The 24,488-nt window shown below is 41.1% G+C and overlaps 1 protein-coding gene, 1 long non-coding RNA gene and 1 pseudogene across 3 annotated transcripts in view; 1 reads left to right on the top strand and 2 right to left on the bottom strand.

Moving 5' to 3' along the window:
* CHN2 (chimerin 2) overlaps positions 1-3,341 on the top strand; it is a 340,309-nt gene extending 336,968 nt beyond the window's left edge. The window contains exon 13 of the mRNA XM_019958831.2: positions 1,578-3,341. Coding sequence (XP_019814390.2) covers positions 1,578-1,749 — 172 coding nt within the window. The 3' untranslated portion in view covers positions 1,750-3,341. The remainder of the gene's footprint in view (positions 1-1,577) is intronic.
* LOC109557905 (lysosomal dipeptide transporter MFSD1 pseudogene) lies at positions 3,242-12,311 on the bottom strand (annotated as a pseudogene).
* On the bottom strand, positions 3,242-24,274 carry LOC139182608 (uncharacterized). Of its 2 annotated transcripts, XR_011566117.1 has the most exons (3): positions 19,832-24,274; positions 5,491-5,594; positions 3,242-4,476 (listed from the first exon to the last, which is right to left on the bottom strand). It is a non-coding gene; the product is annotated as an uncharacterized lncRNA (long non-coding RNA). The 2 variants fall into 2 exon arrangements; XR_011566118.1 differs by lacking the exon at positions 5,491-5,594.
* Between the last annotated feature and the right edge of the window lie 214 nt (positions 24,275-24,488).

The raw sequence follows: 24,488 nt of genomic DNA, 5'->3' as shown, positions 1-24,488 counted from the left end.
AACCATCTTTTAATTTCATGACTGCAGTCACCATCTGCAGTGATTTTGGAGCCCCCAAAAATAAAGTCTGTCACTGTTTCCATTGTTTGGCCATCTATTTGCCTGAAGTGATGGGACCAGATGCCATGATCTTCATTTTCTGAATGTTGAGTTTTAAGCCAGCTTTTTCACTCTCCTCTCTCACTTTCATCAAGAAGCTTTTTAGTTCTTCTTCAGTTTCTGCCATAACGGTGGTGTCACCTGTATATCTGAGGTTATTGGTATTTCTCCTGGCAATCTTGATTCCAGCTTGTGCTTCATCCAGCCTGGCATTTCACATGATGTACTCTGCATATAAGTTAAATAAACAGGGTGACAATATATAGCCTTGACATACTCCTTTCCTGATTTGGAACAAGTCTATTGTTCCATGTCCAGTTCTAACTGTTGCTTCTTGAACTGGATACAGATTTCTCAGGAGGCAGGTAAGGTGGTCTGGTATTCCCATCTCTCTCAGAATTTTCCACAGTTTGTTGTGATCCAGTCACAGTCAAAGGCTTTGGCATAGTTGATAAAGCAGAAGTAGATGTTTTTCTGGAATTCTCTTGCTTTTTCTATGATTCAACAGATGTAGGCAATTTGATCTCTGGTTCCTCTGCCTTTTCTAAATCCAGCTTGAACATCTGAAAATTCATGGTTCACATACTGTTGAAGCCTGGCTTGGAGAATTTTGAGCATTACTTTACTAGCGTGTAAGATGAGTGCAGTTGTGTGGTAGTTTGAGCATTCTTTGGCACTGCCTTTCTTTGGAACTGGAATGAAAACTGACCTTTTCCATTCCTGTGGCCACTGCTGAGTCTTCCAAATTTGCTGGCATATTGAGTGCAGCACTTTCACAGCATCATCTTTTAGGATTTGAAATAGCTCCACTGGAATTCATCACCTCCACTAGCTTTGTTCCTATTGATGCTTCCTAAGGCCACTTGACTTCACATTCCAGGATGTCTGGCTCTAGTCCAATGATCACACCATTGTGGTTATCTGGGTCATGAAGATCTTTTTTGTATGTTCTTCTGTGTATGCTTGCCACCTCTTCTTAATATTTTCTGCTTCTGTTAGATTCAAGGGATTAGATATGATAGAGTATCTGAAGAACCATGAACGGAGGTTCGTGATATTGTACAGGAGGCAGTGATCAAGACCATCCCCAAGAAAAAGAAATGCAAAAAGGCAAAATGGTTGTATGAGGAGGCCTTACAAATAGCTGAGAAAAGAAGAGAAGCTAAAGGCAAAGGAGAAAAGGAAAGATATAAGAATCTGAATGCAGAGTTCCAAAGAATAGCTAAGGAGAGATAAGAAAGCCTTCCTCAGTGATCAATGCAAAGAAATAGAGGGAAACAATAGAATGGGAAAGACTAGAGATCTCTTCAAGAAAATCCAAAAATTACCTTTTAAAAAATACTTCTCTATAATTCGTCCTCAATTTTCTTTTGCAAATTCCGAAACCAGAGAAGCTCTCAGGGGCCTATGTTCATAATCAGTACACAAATCCACCCTTGACTCTGTATAACGTCTCTCTGTGTATGTTTGTCTTGCAGGGTGACTATGAATGAAAAGGACAATTTCATGAATGCTGAAAATCTGGGGATCGTGTTTGGGCCCACCCTGATGAGACCTCCTGAGGACAGCACCCTCACCACCCTCCATGACATGCGGTACCAAAAGCTGATTGTGCAGATCTTAATAGAAAATGAAGATGTTTTGTTTTAATTCACCTGGAAAATGAGTTGAGTGGCCCCAGCCCCATCTAAGTTGATAAGGCTAAAGAAATAAAAACATCTCTTGCACTTGATTTGTTTTCCAAACAAGTGATGGAATTTCCTGGACCACAGTGGATTGCCAGGTTGGCTACTGTGTCTCATAGACACTGGCCCCTCCACGGGAGAACAGCAAGGATGAGGGCGAGAAAAAGTCCTCACCTCGGGTCTTTGCCGTGCCTCGTATGTCTGTCTGTTTTGTTGGAAGAGTGATTAATAAATCTTTCTTTAACTTATTAAAAAAAACAGTGTAGACCTTTAAACTTCTGTCTTATCAGTAATAAAAGGGAACTTAATTCATAGAGGTACTTGATACAGTTACACATTTTCCACTTACAAAAAGAAGACAATTCTATATGTTAAATGTTAAATGAAACTTATATTGTAAGATGTATTTTTATTTTAGCTGCAAGAATGTTACTTTATTTTAGCAAATAGAACTCAATGCAGTGCATTGATTATTACCCTGTATACCTTGTCCTGCCTTCTCGCTGTGATCCCTGAAAAAGTTTCCCATGAATGCAGTATTATCTTGACATACCTCTGTCCTTATCAGTGCTTTGCAGTGAAATTTCACCTCCCACCTCTGTCCCTGCTTTTAATAGTTCTTGCTGTTAAGCACTGGCATTTTGCTATCGTGCAGTATATGTTTATTGCAATTGTAGGATGGTCTGTCACATCTACAATTTTCTTTCCATAGAAATTTTGTGAAATCCCAAAGTATGTTTCAGAATTGGTCATACTTCTTCCATATCATGTGTATACATCACAGAACACGCAGAACGTGGTCATTTTACATAAAATGATCTGGAAACACTGGTTATATCTAGGCCACGTAAAAAGCACTTTTCCTCTTCATTTCAGGCAAGCACTCTGAATCCATCTGTTAATGGCAAGTTGCATTTTCACCATATGTCTGTATTTCTGAAAAGTGAAACCTGCAGAGTCATTGTTGATTTTTTTCATTTTTGTTTTATAAACAAGCCTATTTTTTAAAGAATGAATAAGTTTGGTTTTTATGAATATGTGTACCTCCTTGATCAAAGTAGCTCTAATGGATAATTTAATATGATTTGATGACTATAGTTCTATCTTATTGGTTCTATTTATCTTATCATGAGCTTTCAACACCAAGATTTCTATATTTTGTAACATAGGTAAAATATTTAAAATGTCAAAAAACTGTAAACCTAAATTTGTTTTTCTTAAACCTAACTACAATGTCTTTCCCTCTGATTATCTGAGACGATTCATGTTGTTACTCACCAGTCTTGTTTTGGAGTGACCAGAAGAGAATTACTGTGTGTTAAGTGAGCTGAAAGGGGAGAGATCAGTGCAGTTATGGCACTCGGGGGTCAGGATGGTTCTGCTTGGTCCCTGTTAGCATCGTTCCTCCCAGCTGTACAGGTTTGTTTGTTGTAGCTTATGTACTTCTTGATACTGTCAAAAAATTATCTGGAAATGGTTTTATTTTGTGAAGTGAACAATACTTTGTAATTTATGATAGTGTAAATGGAAAGAAAAGCATTAAATGTATTAAATCTCTGTCTATCATTTGGGAAGATATGAAAGAAATTGGTGTTGAGGGCTAGAGGGAAAGAATATTCACAACACTGCTCCCACATGGGTTTTAGGCAATAAAGTTTCTATCATCGCCAAAGCACAATAAGAAAAGAAAGATCCCACGGAGTCTCCACCTCTGGTCCCACCTCCCCCTCCAGTTTCCTCCTGGGGAGCCTGCCTGCGATTAGGGTTCCAATACTCTAGCTTCCCTTTCTGTAAGACCCACTGTGTTTATGTCCTTCGTTGAGTTACGTGGTCTTTAGAGCAGATCACCCTATGCTGCCTGCAGGAGGGCAGAACAAATGGAGTCAGAAAGACTCATGTTTGAGTAGCAGAAAGCAAAGTATTAATCGCTCAGTTGTGTTCAACTCTCTGCAACCCCATGGACTGTAGTCCACCAGGCTCCTCTGTCCATGGGATTCTCCAGGCAAGAAAACGAGTGGGTTGCCATTCCCTTCTCCAGGGGATCTTCCCGACCCAGGGATCAAACCTGGGTCTTCCACATTGCAGGCAGGTTCTTTACCATCTGAGCCGCCAAGGACCTGTCTGTTATTGGCTGCATATGACCTTGGGAATGAGTTTGCTCCTCTAAAAAACTGGGGAAAATATTCTGATTGGGTTTTAAGAATGATGACTTAGGCGAGGAAAGGATATAACATGAGGTGGAAAAGAAGACACATGAGAGAAAAGGATTTGTCCCAGGTTAAATCCAAGTCCAAGTAATCATAAGGGGTATTATTATAACAGGGCTCTAATGTGTAATGAGGGTCACTTGACTCCTTTGCTCGAATGTGATTACAACACTTGATCCCTTCTACCTTGCTTTAGTCTGAAGCCTGCTCACTCATGCCTATCATCCCCACCATCTGGCAGCCTGACGTGGCTCCTCTTACCTGGCTTGAAATTCCTGCCCTTGGAATAACTCTAGTACTTAGACCTGAAAGGAGGCAGTGTTGTTTCCAGAACCCACTGTTAAACTGTCCACAGGTGGGTTGTAAGAGGTGGGGCAGGGACAGGGTGGGTAGAGGAAGACCTTTTCCTTTCTCCCATTAACAAAAATGGGCACCTGGTCTCCAAGCTTGGAAGGGAACTGGTGCAGGATTTCGAGAACAGCAGCCTGGAAGGAACGAGAGAAAAGAGATTTGAGGAGTTGAGGAAAGTAACATTGTACACAGGAGTGCTACCTGGGCCGTCCTGCCTGCAACTGAAAACCCAACTCAGGTAGCTTACAAGTTCCCAAGATCTACCAATCCCCAAATCCATAGTCAATCTTTTGATTTAAAAAACGTGATATTCATTAATTTTCAACAAATACTTATCAAGCACTTATTAACAGGCCAGACACTGAATACTGGCAATGAAAAGGTTTACGTCACTTGCTGTGCTTAGTCGCTGTCGTGTCTGACTCTTTGTGACCACGTGAACTGTAGCCCACCAGGCTCCTCTGTCCATGAGGATTCTCCAGGCAAGAATACTGGAGTAGGTTGCTATGCTCTCCTCCAGGGGATTTCCCCTCCCTGGGGATCAAACGCAGGTCTCCCGCATTACAGGCAGATTCTTTACCACTGAGCCACCTGGGAAGCCCAAGAACACTGGAGTGGGTAGCCTATCCCTTTCCAGGGGAACTTCCAACCCAGGAATCAAACCAGGGTCTCTTGCGTTGCAAGCGGATTCTTTACCAGCTGAACTACCCAGGAAGCCTTTATGTCACTTGGAAGAATTAAATAATAGGTTTAGTTTGGCTGGGCAGAGAAAACTGGTCCTGTAAAGGATTTTAGACTCTAACATAAACAAGTCTGGTGCTACTGTTTTTTGTTTTTGTTTTTGTTTTTTAGTTTTGGAGTAGTCTTATATTTACAGAAGAGTTGCAAGGCTACTGCAGAGGGTCCCTGTGCCCTCTTCACCCACTCCTCTAATGTTAACATCTTACATAACCACAGTAAACTAAGAAACCAACATTACTACATTACTATTAACTGAACTCCAGGCTTTATTCAGGTTTTATGAGTTTTCCACTAATGTCCTTTTTCTGTTCCAGGATGTAATCTAGGTCACCACATTGCATTTAGTGTTAATGGGTTTTAAGAAACAAATGACACAATTGGGCTTACATTTTTAAAAGATCACTTACTTGACTTTGGATCCATCAGAGAATATGTGGGCAGATGAATGTAGAGAGGCTAGACACAGGGAGTCACTCAGATGTTGTCATTTAGAGGACTAAGGTGATATAGCCTGGATGAAGTGGTAGCAAAGCAGAGATAAATAGAACTGAGTTAATTTAGGAGTTAGAGTTGTAAAAGTTTGGTTATAGATTGGATTAAAGAACCAAGAATGGGGCTTCCTTGGTGGCTCAGAGGTAAAGAATCAGTCTGCCAGTGCAGGAGACGGGTTTGATCCCTGATCTGGGAAGATCCCACGTGCTGCACAGCAACTAAGCCTGTGCTCTAGAGCCCAGGAGCGCAGCTACTGAGCCCACGTGCCCTAGAGCCTGTGCTCTGCAACATGAGGAGCCGGGCAGTGAGAAGCCCACTCACCACAACTAGAGAGTGGCCCCTGTCCTACCACAGAAAAGCCCGCGGAGCAACGACGACCTCGCCCACCCAGAAATAAATAAAAATTATATACATAAAAAATGAAAGGATCAAGGACGACTCCCGCATTGCTTAATTTGACAACTGGATAATATTTCTTGAAATGAACACAAGGAGAGCCGGGGGTTTCTTGAGGAGGGGTGCAAAAAGTAAGGAAGATGGTGAGCTCCAGAGAGATACCTATGAAATTTCCAGGCAGATATTTCATGAGCAATTGCATGCACAGACCCAAGCTGGAGATGGGGACTTGGGCAAGACACCAGAGATAATAATTGGAACTGTGGGATTGAATAAGAGTGCCTAGGGACACAGAACAGAGAAATGCAGCAGAGGCCCGCGTCAAAGTTCTCTAGAGCAGCAGTCCCCAACCTTTTTGGCACCAGGTACTGGTTTCGTGGGAGACAATTTTTCCACCAACATGGGTGGGGGAGGGTGGGATGGTTTCAGAATGAGTCAAGCAGATTACATTTATTGTGTACTCTGTTTCTGTTTTTATATCAGCTCCATCTCAGAACATCAAGTATTAGATCTCAGAGGTTGGGGATCCCTGCTCTAGAGTACCAGCATTCACCCGAGGGGATGAGGAGGAGGAGAGTACAAATGAAGTTCATTTTGATGTAATAAAATAAGAAGGTCTCACGAGTATGGTTCAGAAAGACGCTTTGTCTTCAGGTTCATTTCGCAAGGTCCTAGTGCATTTTGTTGTTCCACTTCGATGTATTTTGCCTCCACAAGCACCATGTTAGACCTCGTGCTTGGAGGGGTTTACCTCATTATATATGTGTGTGCTAAGTCGCTTCAGTTATGCCTGATTCTTTTCGACCCTATAGACTGTAGCCCGCCAGGCTCCTCTATCCATGGGATTCTGCAGGCAAGAACACTGGAGTGGGTTGCTGTGCCCTCCTCCAGGGGATCTTCCTGACCTAGGGATGAAACCCACATCCCCTGCATTGGCAGGCGGATTCTTTACCACTAGTGCCACCTGGGAAGCCCTTACTTCAATAGATGCTTCATAAATGCAGATAAGCTGGGGTCATTTTTTTCCTGAGTTGAAATGATATTATCATACTCTAGGACCTCCTTCCCTGCCTTCTACTGCTGTTTGTACACACTTCTAAACCAGCGGTTATCACAAAGTACTTCAATTGTGTATCCATCTGTCCCCCACCAAAGTACAAACTCTGTGGGATCAATAACAGTGAATACCAACTACATGCTGGTCGGGCACACTCCTGGCCATCCTGCAAGTCTCAACTCAATGTTTACTCTCTGCTGAGATTTTCCCTGGCTTCCCCAGGCAGAGTACATGGGTGCCAGCCATAAACAGTAATACATGAGAGCACAGAAAGTTCAGAGAACTTAGAACTGGGTTTAACCAGAACATGAAATGTGAGGGGAGAGGAGGGGGAATGAGATGAAACAAGCAGGTCTGTGCCAGGGAATAAGGAACCTTGTGAGTCAAGTACAGTCCAGTGACATGTCGAGGACAGTACAGAGGATGTAAGATTAGAGACTCAGAAGCTGTAACATCAGGAAGATGTTATAGGCAATGACAAACCAAACTTGGCTCCCAGCGGAAGGGATGTGGAGAAGAGTCAGGATAAGAAAGAGATTTAGGATGAGGTCAGGACTTACTGATTTGATGCCAGGATTAAAAAGGAAATAGTCACAAGTGCCATCCCTGTTTCTGGTCTTTATAATTAAGTTAATATTTAGGAAGAAAAGAGAATATGGGAAGGAAAGCAGGATTATTAGCAGGGGGAAATCATGGGTTCAGTTTGCAGAATGCATTGTAGTACCAATGGTTCACCCATGTAAAAATGTCTAGAAAATGGTTGAACCTATGGTTTTGGAGCTCAAGAGAGAGGGATGAGCTGGTAGATTAAGACCTGATCAGACTGTATCACCAGCTGAAATTAAAAAAGACCAGTAATAGGTCCCCAGGTGGCACTAGCAGTAAAGAACCCATTGCCAATGCAGGAGACATAAGAGATATGAGTGTGATCCCTGGGTTGGGAAGATCCTCTGAAGGAGGAAATGGCAACAAAACCACACCAGTATTCTTGCCTGGAGAATCCCAAGGACAGAGGAGCCGGGCAGGCTACATTCCATGGGGTCATAAGAGTTGGACACAATTGAAGTGACATAGCACATATAATAGGTCCCTGGATAAGAATGAAATCTAAGGAGCAGGCAAAGTTAGACAACTTTGCAAGGAAGGCCAGGCATGGGCAGAAGAAAAGGCAGTCAGGAATGTAAGAAGAAAGCAGAGAAAGAAAGAACGTCAGGTTTGGAGAGGCCATGGGGGTCAGATGCTGCTACAAGATGATAAGGTGATGAATCCCCTTTGGATATGGCAACTAAGGATCCCATAACTTAATGGGAGCTTTTCAGTGAGGATGGTGGTGGTGCAGGGTAAAAAGGTGGTACAACTAAAAAAGTGTTTAAGTTTGTCAGAGAAATTTCATATCCACATCTTCTTAAATGCAAAAAACATAAATGTTATTTAAGGTCCTACTCTGGAGAAAAAACTACCCCCATAATCTTTCAATAACTGATTAAGCAAATTTTCTTTATTCCAGCTTAGATTTTCTTACAGAGATAATTTCCCACATAAATAAGAGTTAAAGTCAGTGTTTTAATATTTTTGAAAAATCAGAAGTTAAAGACATCAAGTATTCCTTTTGCAGTGTTTTTATTTATCCTTGGAGATATGCAATTATCATAATTTACAGGACTTTTTGTAATTAATTGGACTATAAGAAAAACTATGCAGTTTATACCATAAATTTCTGTCCCTAAGGAATTAGGGTCCTCAGTAACAGAGAGATAAGGAAGCTCAAAAGGGTTCATGTTCAGGAACCTCTTATAACTAAAGACAGCAGAGCATAATCTGCTATTTGTGAAAATGAGACTTCATAAAAATATCTTTCAAATGTTCACTATTGCAAAAGAGAATGCCTGTTAAAATGCCATTGTTTATTCTATATAAAACATCCCTTCTACCCCCTCAAAAGATTTTTGCTTTAAGATAGAGAAAAGGACATATCCCTAGGATATGACACTTTGTGAAAATTATCTCAATACAAAATCCAAAGACATCCATAACTGTCCTTACTCACAATTACCTGCATGTACCAGGTACAATTTTCCAAACCTCACCACTGATGAGCCTATTCCAAAGCAGAATTCAGCAATACAAAAGACACAGGCTAAAACAGTCCTCAGAATTATACTTTAAAATAGGCATATTCACAAGATTAACATACAGAAAACAATTGTATTTCTTACACCAACAATGAACTATCAGGGAGTATAAAGAAAATACCTTTAAAAAGAAAATACCTTTTAAAATTGCAGTCCCCAAAATAAAACATTTAGGAAATAAACCTGACCAAGGAGGTTAAAGACTTATAGATTGAGAACTATAAAACATTAACAAAGGAAACTGAAGATGATTCAAAGAAATGGAAAGCTATCCCATGCTTTGGGATTGCAAGAATTAACACTGTTAAAATGGCCATATTAACCAAAGCAATCTATAGGCAATGTGATCCCTATCAAATTACCCATGACATTTTTCACATAACTAGAACATTCATATGGAACCATAAAAGACCCAGGATTGCCAAAGCAATCCTTAAGGAAAAGAACAAAGCAGAAGGCATAACCTCCCAGACTTCCAACAATAGAACAAAGCTACTGTAATCAAAACAGTGTGGTATTGGCATTAAAAACAGACATATGGATCAATGGAACAGAACAGAGAGACCAGAAACAAACCCACACACCTACAGTCAATTACTCTTCAACAGAGAGGGCAAGAAGATACAGTGGGAAAAAAAAAAATCTCTTCAGCAAGTGGTGTTGGGAAAGTTGGACAGTCACATGTAAACCAATTAAGTTAGAACACATCCTCTCATCATATACAAAAATAAACTCAAAATGGCTTAAAGACTTAAACATAAAACATGACACCATAAAATTCCTAGAAGAGAACATAGGCAAAACATTCTCTGACATAAATTGTACCAATGATATAAACTGACTGACCTTAGGAAGGCTAGGTCAGTCTCCTAAGGCAATAGAAATAAAAACAGAAACAAACAAATGGAACCTAATCAAACTTACAAGCTTCTACACAGCACAGGAAACCATAAACAAAATGAAAACACAACCTACAGAATGGGGGAAAATATTTGCAAATGATGCAAGTTAAAATTAAATTAAAAATTAAACCAGCCAGGGCTTAATTTCCAAAATATACAAACAGCTCAAACAACTCAACAACAACAACAACAAAAACAACCCAATCAAAAGGGCAGAAGCCCTAAATAAGACATTTCCCCAAAAAAGAAATATAGGTGGGCAAAAGACACATGTAATGATGGTCAACATCGCTAATTGTTAGAGAAATGCAAATCAAAATTATAATAAGGTACCTTCTCGCTGGTCAGAATGGACATCCAAAGTCTACAAATAACAAATGCTGGAGAGGTTATGGAGAAAAAGGAACCCTCCTACATTGTTGGTAGCAATGTAAATTTATACAAGCATTATGGAAAACAATATGGAGGTTCCTTAAAAAACTAAATACAGAACTACCATATGATCCAGTAATCCCACTTCTGGGCATGTACTGAGAGAACACCATAATTCAAGAAGATATAAGCATCCCAGTGTTCACTGCAGCACTGTTCGCAACAGCCAAAACATGGAAGCAGCTTAAATGTCCATTGACAGAGAAGGGGATAAAGAAGATGTGCTACATGTACACAATGGAATACTACTCAGCCATAAAAAGAAGGAAATAGCACCATTTGTAGCAACATGAATGAACCTAGAGTTATCATACTACATGAAGTTAGAAAGAGAAAGACAAAAACCATATGTGATATCCCTTGTATGTGGAATCGAAAATATGACCTAAATGAACCTATCTATGAAACCAAAACCGAAGCACAGACATAGAGAACAGGCTGGCGGTTGCCAAGGTGGAGGGGGTTGGGAGAGCAATGGACCAGGAGGCTGGGTATAATGGATGTAAACTTCTATATATCAAATCAATAAACAACAAGGTCCTATATAACACAGAGAACTATCTTCACTATCCCATGATAAACCATAATGAAAAGAACATTAAAAAAGAATACATATGTACACACAAGTATATACATGTATATACATATATGTGTATGTAACTGAATTGCTTTGCTGTGCAGCAGACATTAACACATTACAAATCAACTATATTTCAGTTAAGAAAACAAGAATGGAAAAGAAAAGAGTGGCCACCATTGCACACAGAACCCAGGATTTTTTTCGCCTTTTTTACCCACCAGGAGCTTAAATACTGGTGACGTGGGAGCTGATATCACTAATACATATACAATATTATTAATAGCCCTCACCACTTGGGGAGGAAAATTCAAATTTCTCTGTAAAAAAAAAACTTTCTCAAGTTCAACGAAAGGGAACATGGCAACACAGTAGCAAACATAGTGGATAAACATGCATCACCACAGAGGTGAGGAAAATCAGGTCACTGAATAACCTCACCTGTTTTCCCTTGTTCTTCATGAAGAATTCTTTCTGCTCTCTGATACAGGTAAGCAAAGTCCAAGGCACAAACTAATGAAAAAATACATGTTATACCCCCAGTCATAAGTGTGACTTCAAGTGTTGTGTGACCAACAGAACCCAACAAAGCTTCAACCTTAGAATACGGCCATCCCATGAGGCTTATGGTTACTGTACTTCCATTTCTAGCCATGCTAAGTTGGAGCCCAAACACTGAGTTTAATTCTCTGCCTTTAAACCAATTCACAGCATACGTATTCTGAGCAAGTGCTAAGGACTCCTCACCAGTCCCAAATGCAAACTTTCCAAACTCCATCAGCCAAAAAGCATTAAATAGTCCGCCCAGAGCAAAATAACCTGCCCAATGCAAATAAAGCGACTAAAAATAATGGCTCCCTATCATATTCCAAATACTCAGTGGATCAAAAAGTCACGAAAGAAACACAAAGCTACGTTGGGTCAGTAATACCAGGCATACAGTAGCATGAACTTTGTGGTGCTCACCCGCGTATTCCATTTAACCTGAGTCTGAAGGGCAGCAGGATCATCACAGCCAAAAATGCTGCTGAAGCCAAGGACGTACATCAGAAACAGCACCGAGAGCCAGGGCGCCAGGCCAATGGGGACGCCGAGGGCCGGCAGCACCCGGGGGGGCAGCAGGGGTAGTGGGGCCGCCTGGCAGTGGCGCCCTTGTTTCCTCCTCTTCCTCCTGCTCCCTAGGTCGGTGGGAGATGTACAAGTGACCTGCAACTCCGGGAGGAAGCCAGCGTGCTCTCATGACCACGGTCGCTCATGTGAGGACGCCTCACTACGTGTTCAACAAGCCCTCCAGGTGATTCTAGTGTCTGCATTAGAGCAGAACTGGTTTAGCGCAATCAGGGTTTCACCTGAACTGAGAATCAGTCCATTCTCTCCAAGGTGTTTGGATACCTGAAGAAACTTGGGAATTAGTAACAAAGAAGGGAAAATAGCTTTGTCGCATTGGGAAGGTTGTTCAGACTTTCAGAGGCTGAATAAGACCCTGCACAGCCATAGTCTAAGGTCCCCTTAGGCTTCTCTCCTCCATAACCACAGAACCAACCTAATCCCTAAAATGACACTGTCTGGCCTGTAAGCTCCATGAAAGCAGGAATCTGGTCTAGGCCGAGCATACAGTAGGCACTCGGACATTTTCTAAATTAATACCATAATCCTTCTACAAATACTCAAATGCCCAATAATATTTCAGTTTCGTGGAGGAGGGGATGATTGCAGAAGCAGAAGAATCTGAAAATGCACACTGACTCTTGTCCACCATTTAGAGTTCTATCCAATGTCTGAACCCTTAAGTTATTGAAGCTTTCTGGGAACTAGTTATCCATTTCTCAGCTAATCTTCACCGTATTCTTTCTCCTTCTATCCAGAAGGAATGATTAAGTCTCAAAATAATTCAGTTTGGAGAGTCTGAAGATCTAAGTCTCTAGTTCAATTGCCTTTTGTATGTGTGTGTGTTCAATCCTCAGTCCTCTCCGACCCTTTGTGAACCCATAGACTATAGCCCGCCAGGCTCCTCTATCCATGAAGATTCTCCAGGCAAGAATACTGGAGTAGATTGCCATGCCTTCCTCGAGGGGACCTCCCCAACCCAGGGATCAAACCTGTGTCTTTCACACCTCCTGAATTGGCAGGTGAATTCTTTACCACTGAGCCACCTGGGAAGCCCCCAGTTGCCTGTTACACAAGTCAATTACAGGTTACAACCTCCTTGTTTCAATCCTGGCCCTTAACACTTTCTGATAGTGTAATTGAGGGGAAGTTACTCTACTTCTTAAACCTCAGTTTCCTTGTCATTATCATGAACTTGTATTGTTACTGATTCCATGGAGTAACTGTGAGGCTTAAGATAATCTGCATACAGCCCTCAGTATAGTATTGGGGGCACAGAGTAGGACAAATGTTTGTCTAAAAACTCAACAGCTGGAGGAGACTTTTATGAGAAGGCTTACACCATTAGTATCCTTCACAGCTGTGAGACATCATTACTCAGTGTTGCCTAGAAAATTAGAGAGTTACAGAAATTTTAGCAATTTACTGCCCAATGAGTTTTTAAAACCAAGCCATGCCTGCCTGTGCTGTGATATGGTGGAAAGGTTTCATGGGAGCCCTACAATAGCACTGCATTTATTTTTTTTTCATTAATTTATTTTAATTGGAGGCTAGTTACTTTACAGTTTTGTAGTGGTTTTTGCCATACATTGGCATGAATCAGCCATGGGTGTACATGTGTTCCCCATCCTGAACCCCCCTCTCACCTCCCGCCCCATCCCATCCCTCAGGGTCATCCCAGTGCACCAGCCCTGAGCACCCTGTCTCATGCATCAAACCTGGACTGGCGATCTATTTCACATATGATAATATACATGTTTCAATGCTATTCTCTCAAATCATCCCACCTTTGCCTTCTCCCACAGAGTCCAAAAGTCTGTTCTTTACATCTATTTCTCTTTTGCTGTCTCACAAATAGGGTCATCATTACCATCTTTCTAAATTCCATATATACGCGTTAATATACTGTATTGGTGTTTTTCTTTCTGACTTACTTCACTCTGTATAATAGGCTCCAGTTTCATCCACCTCATTAGAACTGATTCAAATGCATTCTTTTTAATGGCTGAGTAACATTCCATTGTGTATCTGTACCACAGCTTTCTTATCCATTCGTCTGCCGATGGACATCTAGGTTTCTTCCACGTCCTGGCTATTGTAAACCGTGCTGCGATGAACATTGGGGTACACGTGTCTCTTTCAATTCTGGTTTCCTCAGTATGTATGCCCAGCAGTGGGATTGCTGGATCATGAGGCAGTTCTATTTCCAGTTTTTTAAGGAATCTCCACACTGTTCCCCATAGTGGCTGTACTAGTTTGCATTCCCACCAACAGTGTAAGAGGGTTCCCTTTTGTCCACACCCTCTCCAGCATTTATTGTTTGTAGACTCTTGGATCGCAGCCATTCTGACTGGCGTAAGATGGTACCTCATTGTGGTTTTGATTTGCATTTCTCTGATAATGAGTGACGTTGAGCATCTTTTCATGGAGCACTGGATTTAGAGCCACAAGACCCAGCTCAGTTGCAGATCAAGGCTTCCAACATTTCTGAGCCTCAGTTTTCTCCCCTTTGAAACTTAAAAATTAGTGTCTGTTTGTCTCTCTGACCCAGCAACCTCATGGGTTATCCCTGAGGCCAGATGGCATGGGAACAGGTGTGGAGGTGCTCTGACACAGCGTCACGCCTAGAGGCCCAGCCTCAGCGCTTGTGCTCCCCACAGGTGCTCTCCCTGGAGCCCCACCAGCCGCACTGAGACTTCGGGTCTCTGCTTGCTTGGTTTCTCATTTGCAGGCACAGTTGACCACTCCCTTCTTCTCAAACCCCCTGTCTCTGGGCTGCTGTGACACCACCTCACCCCCAACAGCCCAGAGACAGGTCAGTCCCTACAGAAGCAGGAGGAGGTGTCCAGGAGGGATATTTTTAGGAAAAACAAAATGGAACATATATATGTATTGATATGACAGCACTTGTAGAAAAGTATACCAAGAAACCATTGGAAGGTGCAGAAAATATTAGAAATAGGACCCAAAACAAGCAGATTGAAAGGACTGAGGTGGACGGAGAGTGGACAAGGAGAGGTCATTATTAACTTTAGAAAAAGACAAAAAGTTGGAAAGCAAATGTAATGATCTGTGTATTATAATGCTTAGCCTGAACAATATCTACAAAGGCACAATAATATCAAAATGGAATAGTCAATTAAACAAAAGCTGTAATATGACCCTACTGGGATCTGTGAGAAGAGAAGCAGAAGGCATGATGCTCTAAGAGAACAAAATCCTCAAATATCATAATAGGAAATTAATAGAGGTCAAATATGGATTAAGCAAAAGAGAGAATAATACACATATTATTTGGAAATACAGAGATGTGCATGTGCCACGAATAAAAAGCCAAAATTGTTGAAAGTGGTTGGGGAAGAGAACTAAGAGAAGAAATAAGGTAAGAAGTCCATGTGGGGACTTCCCCGGTGGTCCAGCGGTTAAGACTTTGTTTTCTAAGGCATGGGGTGCAGGTCTGATCCCTGGTCAAGGAACTAAGATCCCACATGCCTCACAGCCAAAAAAAAACATAAAACAGAAGCAATATTGTAACGAATTCAATAAAGACTTTGAAAAATGGTCCACATCAAAAAGAAAAGAAAAAGAAACCCCTGTTAGTTACTATAATCACTTTAATAACATTAGACTTTTGAACTTGGTGTGCAATATATTCAGTTCAGTTCAGTTCAGTCACTCAGTCGTGTCTGACTCTTTGCGACCCCATGTACCACAGCACACCAGGCCTCCCTGTCCATGACCAACTCCCGGAGTCCACCCAAACCCATGTCCATCGAGTCAGTGATGCCATCCAACCATCTCATCCTCCGTCGTCCCCTTCTCCTCCTGCCCTCAATCTTTCCCAGCACCAGGGTCTTTTCCAATGAGTCAGCTCTTCACATCAGGTGGCCAAAGTATTGGAGTTTCAGCCTCAACATCAGTCCTTCCAAAGAACACCCAGGACTGATCTTCTTTAGGATGGACTGGTTGGATTTCCTTGCAGTCCAAGGGACTCTCAAGAGTCTTCTCCAATATTACTTTAATAAAATAAAAACTAATTTCTGGAAACGATAGTGCTATGTCTGCATAGCAGAGCCATGATGCTCCTGTTGTTTCCCTCCTCTGGGTCTGATTCAGTGGTGTGGGTTGTATACTAAGATTCCAGGAGCTAATGGGGCAGCACACATTAAACATATTCCTTGGCTTGTGCCTCAGTCACAGTTCAGTAGGGGCCTTACTGCTAAGGATTCTGCCTTGTGATTTGCTAATCCTTTTCTGGTAACATTGCTTTCAAGCTTAACGGAGCACACTTCCTCCTTTCACAACAGGTAACGCACTTGCAGTGCTGAAAGGATGAACAGCATTCTTGAATCACATACAGAAAACTTCTGCTTGGTTTGATTTAATCATTAGGTATCTTTCTGAAAAAAAAGTTTCAGAGCAAATTGTTGCCTATTAAATACTCTCCAGGAAGTTTTAACATGATATTCTTCGGGGGAGTGGGGTGGAAACAACGGGCCCCAACCAACAATAATGACAGTGAATTTTAAGACTCTCTACTCATTATTTTCCAAAAGCACTTGGAAGTGATTGACTTCTAGAGTCTGTTCACAGTGCTTTCCTACACAGCCAATGAAAGAAGTTAGTCAAGGAGAAACTAACATTTCCTGAGTGCCTATTACATGTGCTGGGGACTTAATAAATGTATTGTCTCAGGCAAAGGAGAAGATGAGATGAATTGAGAGAGTACCATCGACATATATAACTACCATGTGTAAAAAAGATCACTAGTGGGAAGCTGCAATACAACCCAGGGAGCCCTGTGACATTCTGTGACGACCTAGAGCAGTGGGATGGGGCAGGGAAGCTCACGAGGGAAGAGATATGTACATACTTATGGCTGACTCGTGTTGCTGTACGGCAGAAAGCAATACAACTTTGTAAAGCAATCATCCTCCAATTAAGAATCAATTAAAAAAAATTTTAATACATTGTCTTCTTCAATCTTGGCAACCATCCAGAGAAGTAGGTACTATTATCCCCACTTTACATTTAAGGAAACCAGCGCCTAAAGATATTAAGTAATCCCCCCAAAGCCACACAGCTCGTAATTCAAACCAACCATCAAGTCTTTACACAAGAAATGTATATAATTACAATTCCCAGTGTTAGTTTGAGCTTTGAGTGCTCTGTGACTCCATAGGGCTTTAATATGCAAGCAACCACATATGATTTAGCATTGTTCTAAGTGGGAAACTTAGAAGATGATGACCTAATTCGAATGTTTTCAGTATGACTACCTCTTTTGATATAATAGCCTTGATACCAACAAACACTTATTGATGGAATGATTAACTAAATGGCAATATGAGATTCAAATAGAAATATAAGAAGAACACTGTATTAAGGAAAGAGTAATTGAAACTGAGTCAAAATAATTGTACCTCTTATGCTCTTGTGACCTTGAGCAAACTGCTTCAACTTTCTAAGATAAAACTGTAGAACTTATAATCTCTCTCTCAGGGTTGCTCTGCCATTAAAAAAAAAAAAGTGGGAAGAACAGTAACCACTTTTGGATAAACACATAGCAAAGTGAAAGCCCAGAGTAAGCATTTAAAATCTGAAGCAGTTTCCCCCACTATGTAACTTAAATTACATCAAATAGGTGAACCTGAATGTTCTGAAGAGTGAACAGTGTGAGATTTAGCTGTGTTGGCACTGAGCAGAAAGCTGAGTCCCAAAACTTTGATGCACCTTTTCTAATAGCCTGTGATAGAAAAGCAGCGATTTCTTATGGACTTCTGACTCAGACAGTAAAGAATTTGCTTACAGTGTAGGAGACCTGGGTTTGATCCCTGGGTCAGGAAGCTCCCCTGGAGACAGGAATGGCTACCGACTCCAGTATTCTTGCCTGGAGAATCCTATGGACAGAAGAACCTGGTGGGCTGCAGTCTAGGGGATCACAAAGAATCAGACACGACTGAGCAACTACTACTTTCACTTTCAAGTTTGACACTGGCTTTGAAGCAGGTGAGGAAACCAAAAGATTCCCTCCCTGCATCATGTTACCCTCCCATCAGATATCCACCTCATGCCTGTACACGTGTGACCTAATGAGCTGACACCTCAACAAAGCACAAAAGAGAAAATAAAATCTAAATAAAATAAAATGTAGCATAACCAAATCGACTCTTTGAAAAGGTAAACGAACAACCGGAGTTAGCAAATCACATTTTACAGGATCTAGTTTACCCTGGCCCTGACCTGGATCCAGGTGACCAGCCAGAGAACATTCACACGACTTTTATTTACATCCGTGATTTTCTGATAAACACTAAAGTGGCATTATCTTTGTTTCCTGAGAGAGTCAGGATGTGCTGTGGAACCGTGTTCTGAAATGTCATGTCCTCTAAATCATTCATTTATTCCCCAAGTACAATATTTAATAAAATATCAGCTGCCATCCTCCAGTATTATACTGTTCTGCCCAATCCTCACCTCACCCCCTAACCTCATCTCCTTCAATGTGTACTGCAACATGATAGTACTCTTCCAATTTTACGGGAAACACAAAAATGTATCAGGTAATTTGGCATACCTACTGTTTTCACTCCTCAGAATTAAAGAAAATCAGGCTTTTCCCTTTTTTATGTAACTTTTTAAAATTAATTAATTTGGTTTCATCGGGTCTTAGTGGCGGCAGACACAGGCTTTGGTGCATCAGGCAGGACATTTCACTGCGGCACAGACTCTAGCTGTGGCATACTGGCTCACTTGCTTAGGATCTTAGTTCCCTAACCAGGGAGAGAACCCATGTCCCTGCATTGCAAGATGGATTCTTCACTACTGGACCACCAGGGAAGTCCTCAAATCAGGCTATTCTTAATAATAACCAATTAAAACTTTATTTCACTGCCACTTTTAAAACACTTCTTTTTACAAGTCAGTCATATTATAACCAAGAAAGCATTCCTATTTATGCATTGGATGGTCACACATTTAACAATATTAAAAATTATTATTGTCAGGCAGATGGCAAGTCCTAAAGACTCATAGTAACCTGTTCTAGTACTCCCCAGGTGGCGCTAGTAGCAAAGAACCCACCTGCTAATATGGGAGATGTAAGAGACATGAGTCCGATCCCTGGGTTGGAAAGATCCCCTGGAGGAGGACACAGCAATCCACTCCAGTAATCCTTGCCTGGAGAATCCCTTGGACAAGGGAGCCCAATGGGCTACAGTCCATGGGGTCACAAGGACACAAATGAAGCAACTTAGCACACACGCATGCCAAGTGCTCATGGAGAGGCATAGCACAGTGCTAAGTCAGTCTCTGGACACTGAAGCCAGTTTTCCTGGGGTCAGATGCTGACTCTAGTACTTACTAGCTGCGTGACCTTGGGCAAGCAACTTAAGTTCTTAGTCTCTCAGTTACCTCATCTATAATAATAATAGTGCCTGTTTCATAAGGGCTTTTAGGAAGATTAAATAATTTAGTATTTATAAAGCAATTAGAAATATACCTAGCACCTAGAAAGTGTTCTGTAAATGATCAGTAAATACACTGGAACTCATTTTCTAGTGAGGGAGTCAGACAATAAATAAATATGAAAATTACAGTCGAGTCATGGGGACAAACACCAAGCAAACAATTTACGATAAAATGAAAACACACCCAGTCCTGTGAGTGGCATGCCAGGTTATTTGGCTTAATTCTCCTGTTGGAAACAATTGGGCACCAAACCAATGGTTTTGGTTTCCTCCTGAAGGAAAAGGAACAGAATTTTAAGTGAGTGTAGGGCTCATCCAAAAAAGAGCAATTAATAGAACATCCTTCCCTTGATAAGCATTGGCCCGCAAAGGGTTTGGGCAATCCAGAAGTAAACTATGCTCATCCCCCCACCAACAGATCTTTATGGAAAGTTAAGCTAATTTGGAGCAGAAAAGATCTGGGGAGGGTAGGGAGGCTTGTCCCAGATGTGACTATAGGCTAACAGTCTCTTTTTCTGGTTATCCCAAAACATGACTTATACTAAGCCATGAACTTTAGTATACAGTGGCCCCTAAGATCTTGAAAAGAATTTCTAGAAAAAGTGACTTTTGATTAGGTCTTAAATTTTCCTACAAATAATTTTTTAAGGAAAATGAGGAGCATACAATAATATCCAAGAATACTAAGGAACCAGATTCAGAAAAGAGGAGGCTTGGAGAGTTGGGAAGAGTCAGCTGGTGATGGCTGCATTTCAGAGAGAGGGTGAATTGTACAAACTAGCCTTACTTAGGTCAAGTGTGAAACTGACATGATTAGTAATATTTTGGGACTATAATTTTTATGCTTCTAGATATGCATTCATGTTAACCTGACGGCACAGGATGAGATGCTAGCAGTGGATTCCACCATCAGGCATGGGTGCAATGTCCTCTCTTTAAAAGTTTACACACTAAATCCAACAAGACTGATGTGAATACACAAAAACAAGAAAAGAAATATTAAATTACCAGTACATGGATAACTATAAAGGAAAAGGCCATGGGAGCAGCCAATCCAATTTTCAAAGAATGGAAGAGTCCATAAAAGAAAGGGATGATGGAAGAGGGAAGGCAGGGTAAGGAAGGGAAGGGAAGAGAGAAGGTAAATGGAGAAAACGTGAAAATAGGGGGCAAAAAAGAGTAAAAGGACTAACACCCAAACATCAACCATGGTCATTCCTGGGTGAAGAGAATATAAATGATCTGTATTTTCTTCATTTTGATTAGCTGTGTGTCTTATATTTTCTCATCACATGTTTTCCTTGCCCTAGTTGCCACCATAAATGCTTTAAAGAGAGCAATTGCTCAGCCTCTGATGCAATGCCAGATTTACTAAAATTGCAAATGCCAGGTTTAAATTCTAAAGTTTCTCCTTTAATTTCTAGTAAGCAAACCTTGCTCTCTAGAAATTCATTTTCTGTTGTCTTTTAGTGTAATCATTTATTGCACTTAAAGGTCACCTGAGAAATAAACAATATAATTTTTTTTTAAAAAAAAGAAACTGTCTTTTCTCAAACCATCAACATATTTCTGAAAAATTAAAAATGACAAGAAAAAAATATTATGAAGAAATATAAGTACTGCCCAATCTAAGCATATTTCAATTGAAAGTCACGACTACTCACTGGGTAGATAAATCAACTTTTAAATGTATCTACACTGTATTCATGACTTACCAATGTAGAGGTTTAGGACCCGCCCCCCATGTTCTCCTTATCGAAACAAACAGCAGGATTCCTAGATCAATACTTACATAATAAAACCATATTTGTTTAACATTAACTCTCTTTTCTTGTTTTTTTTTTTTTTTTGCATGGGATTTTGGTTACGAAAATTTTTATAAATTTAAACAATTCTAGATTCAAAAATGGAGGAAAATAAGTTTTAATGGTTTTGATTTAAAACTCTGTCTTTAAAGTCAAACTACCATGATATCTCAGATAGTCTGATTCACCTCATCTTTTGGATTTACCCAGATTTGTACACATACCTTTATCTTCTCATTTCCTTAAGTCCAAGCCTTTTCAATGAAAGTGCCTTCTTTTGCAGATGCATCCCCCGCCTCTAAAAACCTCCCCATTACTTAAACATTTCACTAAATCATTCTTCCAGGAAGAACTGTTCAGATTGATCGGGAAAAAATGTGACAACACTACCTGTTTGCCTTTTGAAAAATATCTTTTTTTTCTATAATCTACTAGATTATATCAAGGAGGAATGTTTTGGGCTGCAAGTAACAGAAAACTGTGGTTGTAAAGCTGTGGTTAAATCATAGGAATCCATATTATCGCACTGAATTAGTAGTCAGGAGATGGATCATTCCAGCGCTCGTCAGGGGCTCACCCGTATCACAGAAAATACCTGTTCTATTTGTCCCACTCCCATGTCATCCCTTAGTGTGCTGGGCTTTATTCCCATGTCTGTTGCCTCACTGTTGCATGACGGCAGCTGCACTCTCTCACACTGTGCTGCAACATAAGAATCAAGGATACTCCAAAAGATGTTTTTCTGTCAGAAGGCTCTGTCCTCTATTCAGGAAGGAGCATTTCCAGAAGTCTTCCTTATAGCCCCTGAAGTCAGACTGGATCATGCGTGTGCTCCTAGTTACAAGGAAGTCTATAAAAGTATCTCTTCTTTAAGCCTCTAATTAAACTCAGGCTCCTTTTTTGTATGAACTGAATGAAAGAATGTCCTGTTGATTTTACCTCCTAAATCTCTTTGGCATAAATTTCATTTTTCTCAGTGGTAAAAGAATCTGCCTGCCAGTGCAGTAGACACAGGAGATAGGAGTTCGTTCCCTGGGTTGGGATGATCCCCTGGAGGAGGAAATGGCAACCCACTCCAGTATTCTTACCTGGAGAATTCAATGGACAGAGGAGCCTGGTGGGCTACAGTCCATGGGGTTATAAAGAGTGGGACATGACTAAATAGAGTGATTGAGCATGCACACAGTCTCCTCACCATCCACACTTCCAGCACTCTCCCACCAGCCATCAAAATATCCCACCTGAAGTACTCCAACAGTTCCTACCTGGTTTTCCCATAGCCCCATCTTGTCCCCTCTTCCATCTACTCTGTACAGCTTCAGTGATATTTTAAATGCAGATCTTACCATGTTACTTTCCCTTTGATGAATTACGTTCAAAAATCCTACAAGTGACAAGGTCCTGAATGGTCTGCTCACACCCACCTTTCTAGCTTTGTCTCTTGCAGTGTTTCGCTCACTTTGCACTCAGGTCACACTGGCCTCTTCACTCCTTAAAAATCCTAAGCTCCTTCACAGCTCACGGTTTTTGTGTGTGCTCTTCCCTCTGCCTGGAGTGATCACCCATTCTCCATCTCCCTAGTCCCTTCTACCTCATTTCTTGTTAGTTCTCAGGTCTCCATTTTAACGTTTTTACTGCACTCAAGGGTTATGTGCAAGGTGTTATCAAACCAATGAAACATAGAAATATTCCAAAACTTGTTAAACACAAATGGGAGTGATGTGAGAAGAGACTGAAATTTTTAAATTTCAGCAGCTGGATGTTGATCTATTAAGAAAATGCTGGCCCTCTGTTCAGTCGTGCTAGATGAGGAGCCATTTGGCAGGACTCATTTTCTTTTCCTAAATGTTTTGTTTTTGTTTTTTTTTTCCCCTTCACCCTTTTGATCAACAAACAACGTAGCAACCCAGCTCTACCACTTTCCAGCAGCTAGTGTTCCTCAGACCGGGCCTTCCTCCTTGGTGCAGTGTCTTCTCTGTAACAGAATGGGACTATGACAACTTGTCCTGTCCTCCTCTCACAGTTGGTGGCTTATCTTTGTTCCATTCTGGTAATGTGATTGTAAGTTTTCTCTCTAAAATTAATTCCAATAAATATATGAAAATGCATCACTTTCAAATACATGCTGCTGTGGTTATCATTTTAAAAATCCAAGAACGCTAAACTAAGAAGTTAAAAATATAAAGTATTTGTATTTTTACCATATTTCATAAATTGAAACCATCTATAAGAATTTCTATTAATTCCAAATTTTAAGTTCTGGAATACCTAGGTATCGTGTCTTCCACTACTTTCACCCCTTCGGCAAGTCCTCAGAACCAACATGCTGGGATGTCGGTTGCTCCAGTCCTTCAGAGAAGTTACACCCTGAGTTTAGGGAGCAGCAAAACAGTTCTTTGAAAAAGAAATGCATCCTGGAAGATGAAGCCGGTTGCACCTCTGCCTTTATTAGTGAAAATTCCCTATGTCAAAGCTTTTCTGTCCAGGTAACAAAAACCACCCATTTGTTCCTAGGAACAAAAGCCTCCTGAAACTCGACCGGCAACGGGCAGGTTCACTTACTTCAATTCCAGCTCTGGGCTGGATTTTTACTCCCCGAGTGCAGTGGCGGTCCACGGACTTCCAGACCCGAGAAAAGGTAATTCCCATGCTCACTAAGTCGTGCTAAGAGCCCGACACTGAGGGCCAAGCTCTGGTATAAGGTGCCGATAAAACCCCCGGGAGCCGGAGTCAGATCTCCGGGGTACAAATACAGCTCTACCTGGTACCAGCCGTGTAACCTTGGGCAACCGTTTACCTTTCACAGCTAAGTTCTCCTCGCCTGTCAACTGAGGATAATCATAGTTCTTACCTCCTAGGGTTGCTGGGAGGAGGAGTAAATGAGTTAATCCACAGAAAGCGCTTGGAACAGCGCCTGGCTAGCACATAACGAACTTGTTAATGTTACAGCCTTTCAACCCAGGGCGCCTGCAGCTCTGCAATATTTTGCTTGGTTATGGAACGGCTCCTGAGAATTACAGAACTTGAGATTCCAGG

Source organism: Bos indicus, chromosome 4 (genome assembly GCF_029378745.1).
Source record: "Bos indicus isolate NIAB-ARS_2022 breed Sahiwal x Tharparkar chromosome 4, NIAB-ARS_B.indTharparkar_mat_pri_1.0, whole genome shotgun sequence".
Classification (NCBI taxonomy): Eukaryota; Metazoa; Chordata; class Mammalia; order Artiodactyla; family Bovidae; genus Bos; species Bos indicus.
This window is presented reverse-complemented; position numbering and strand designations above follow the sequence as displayed.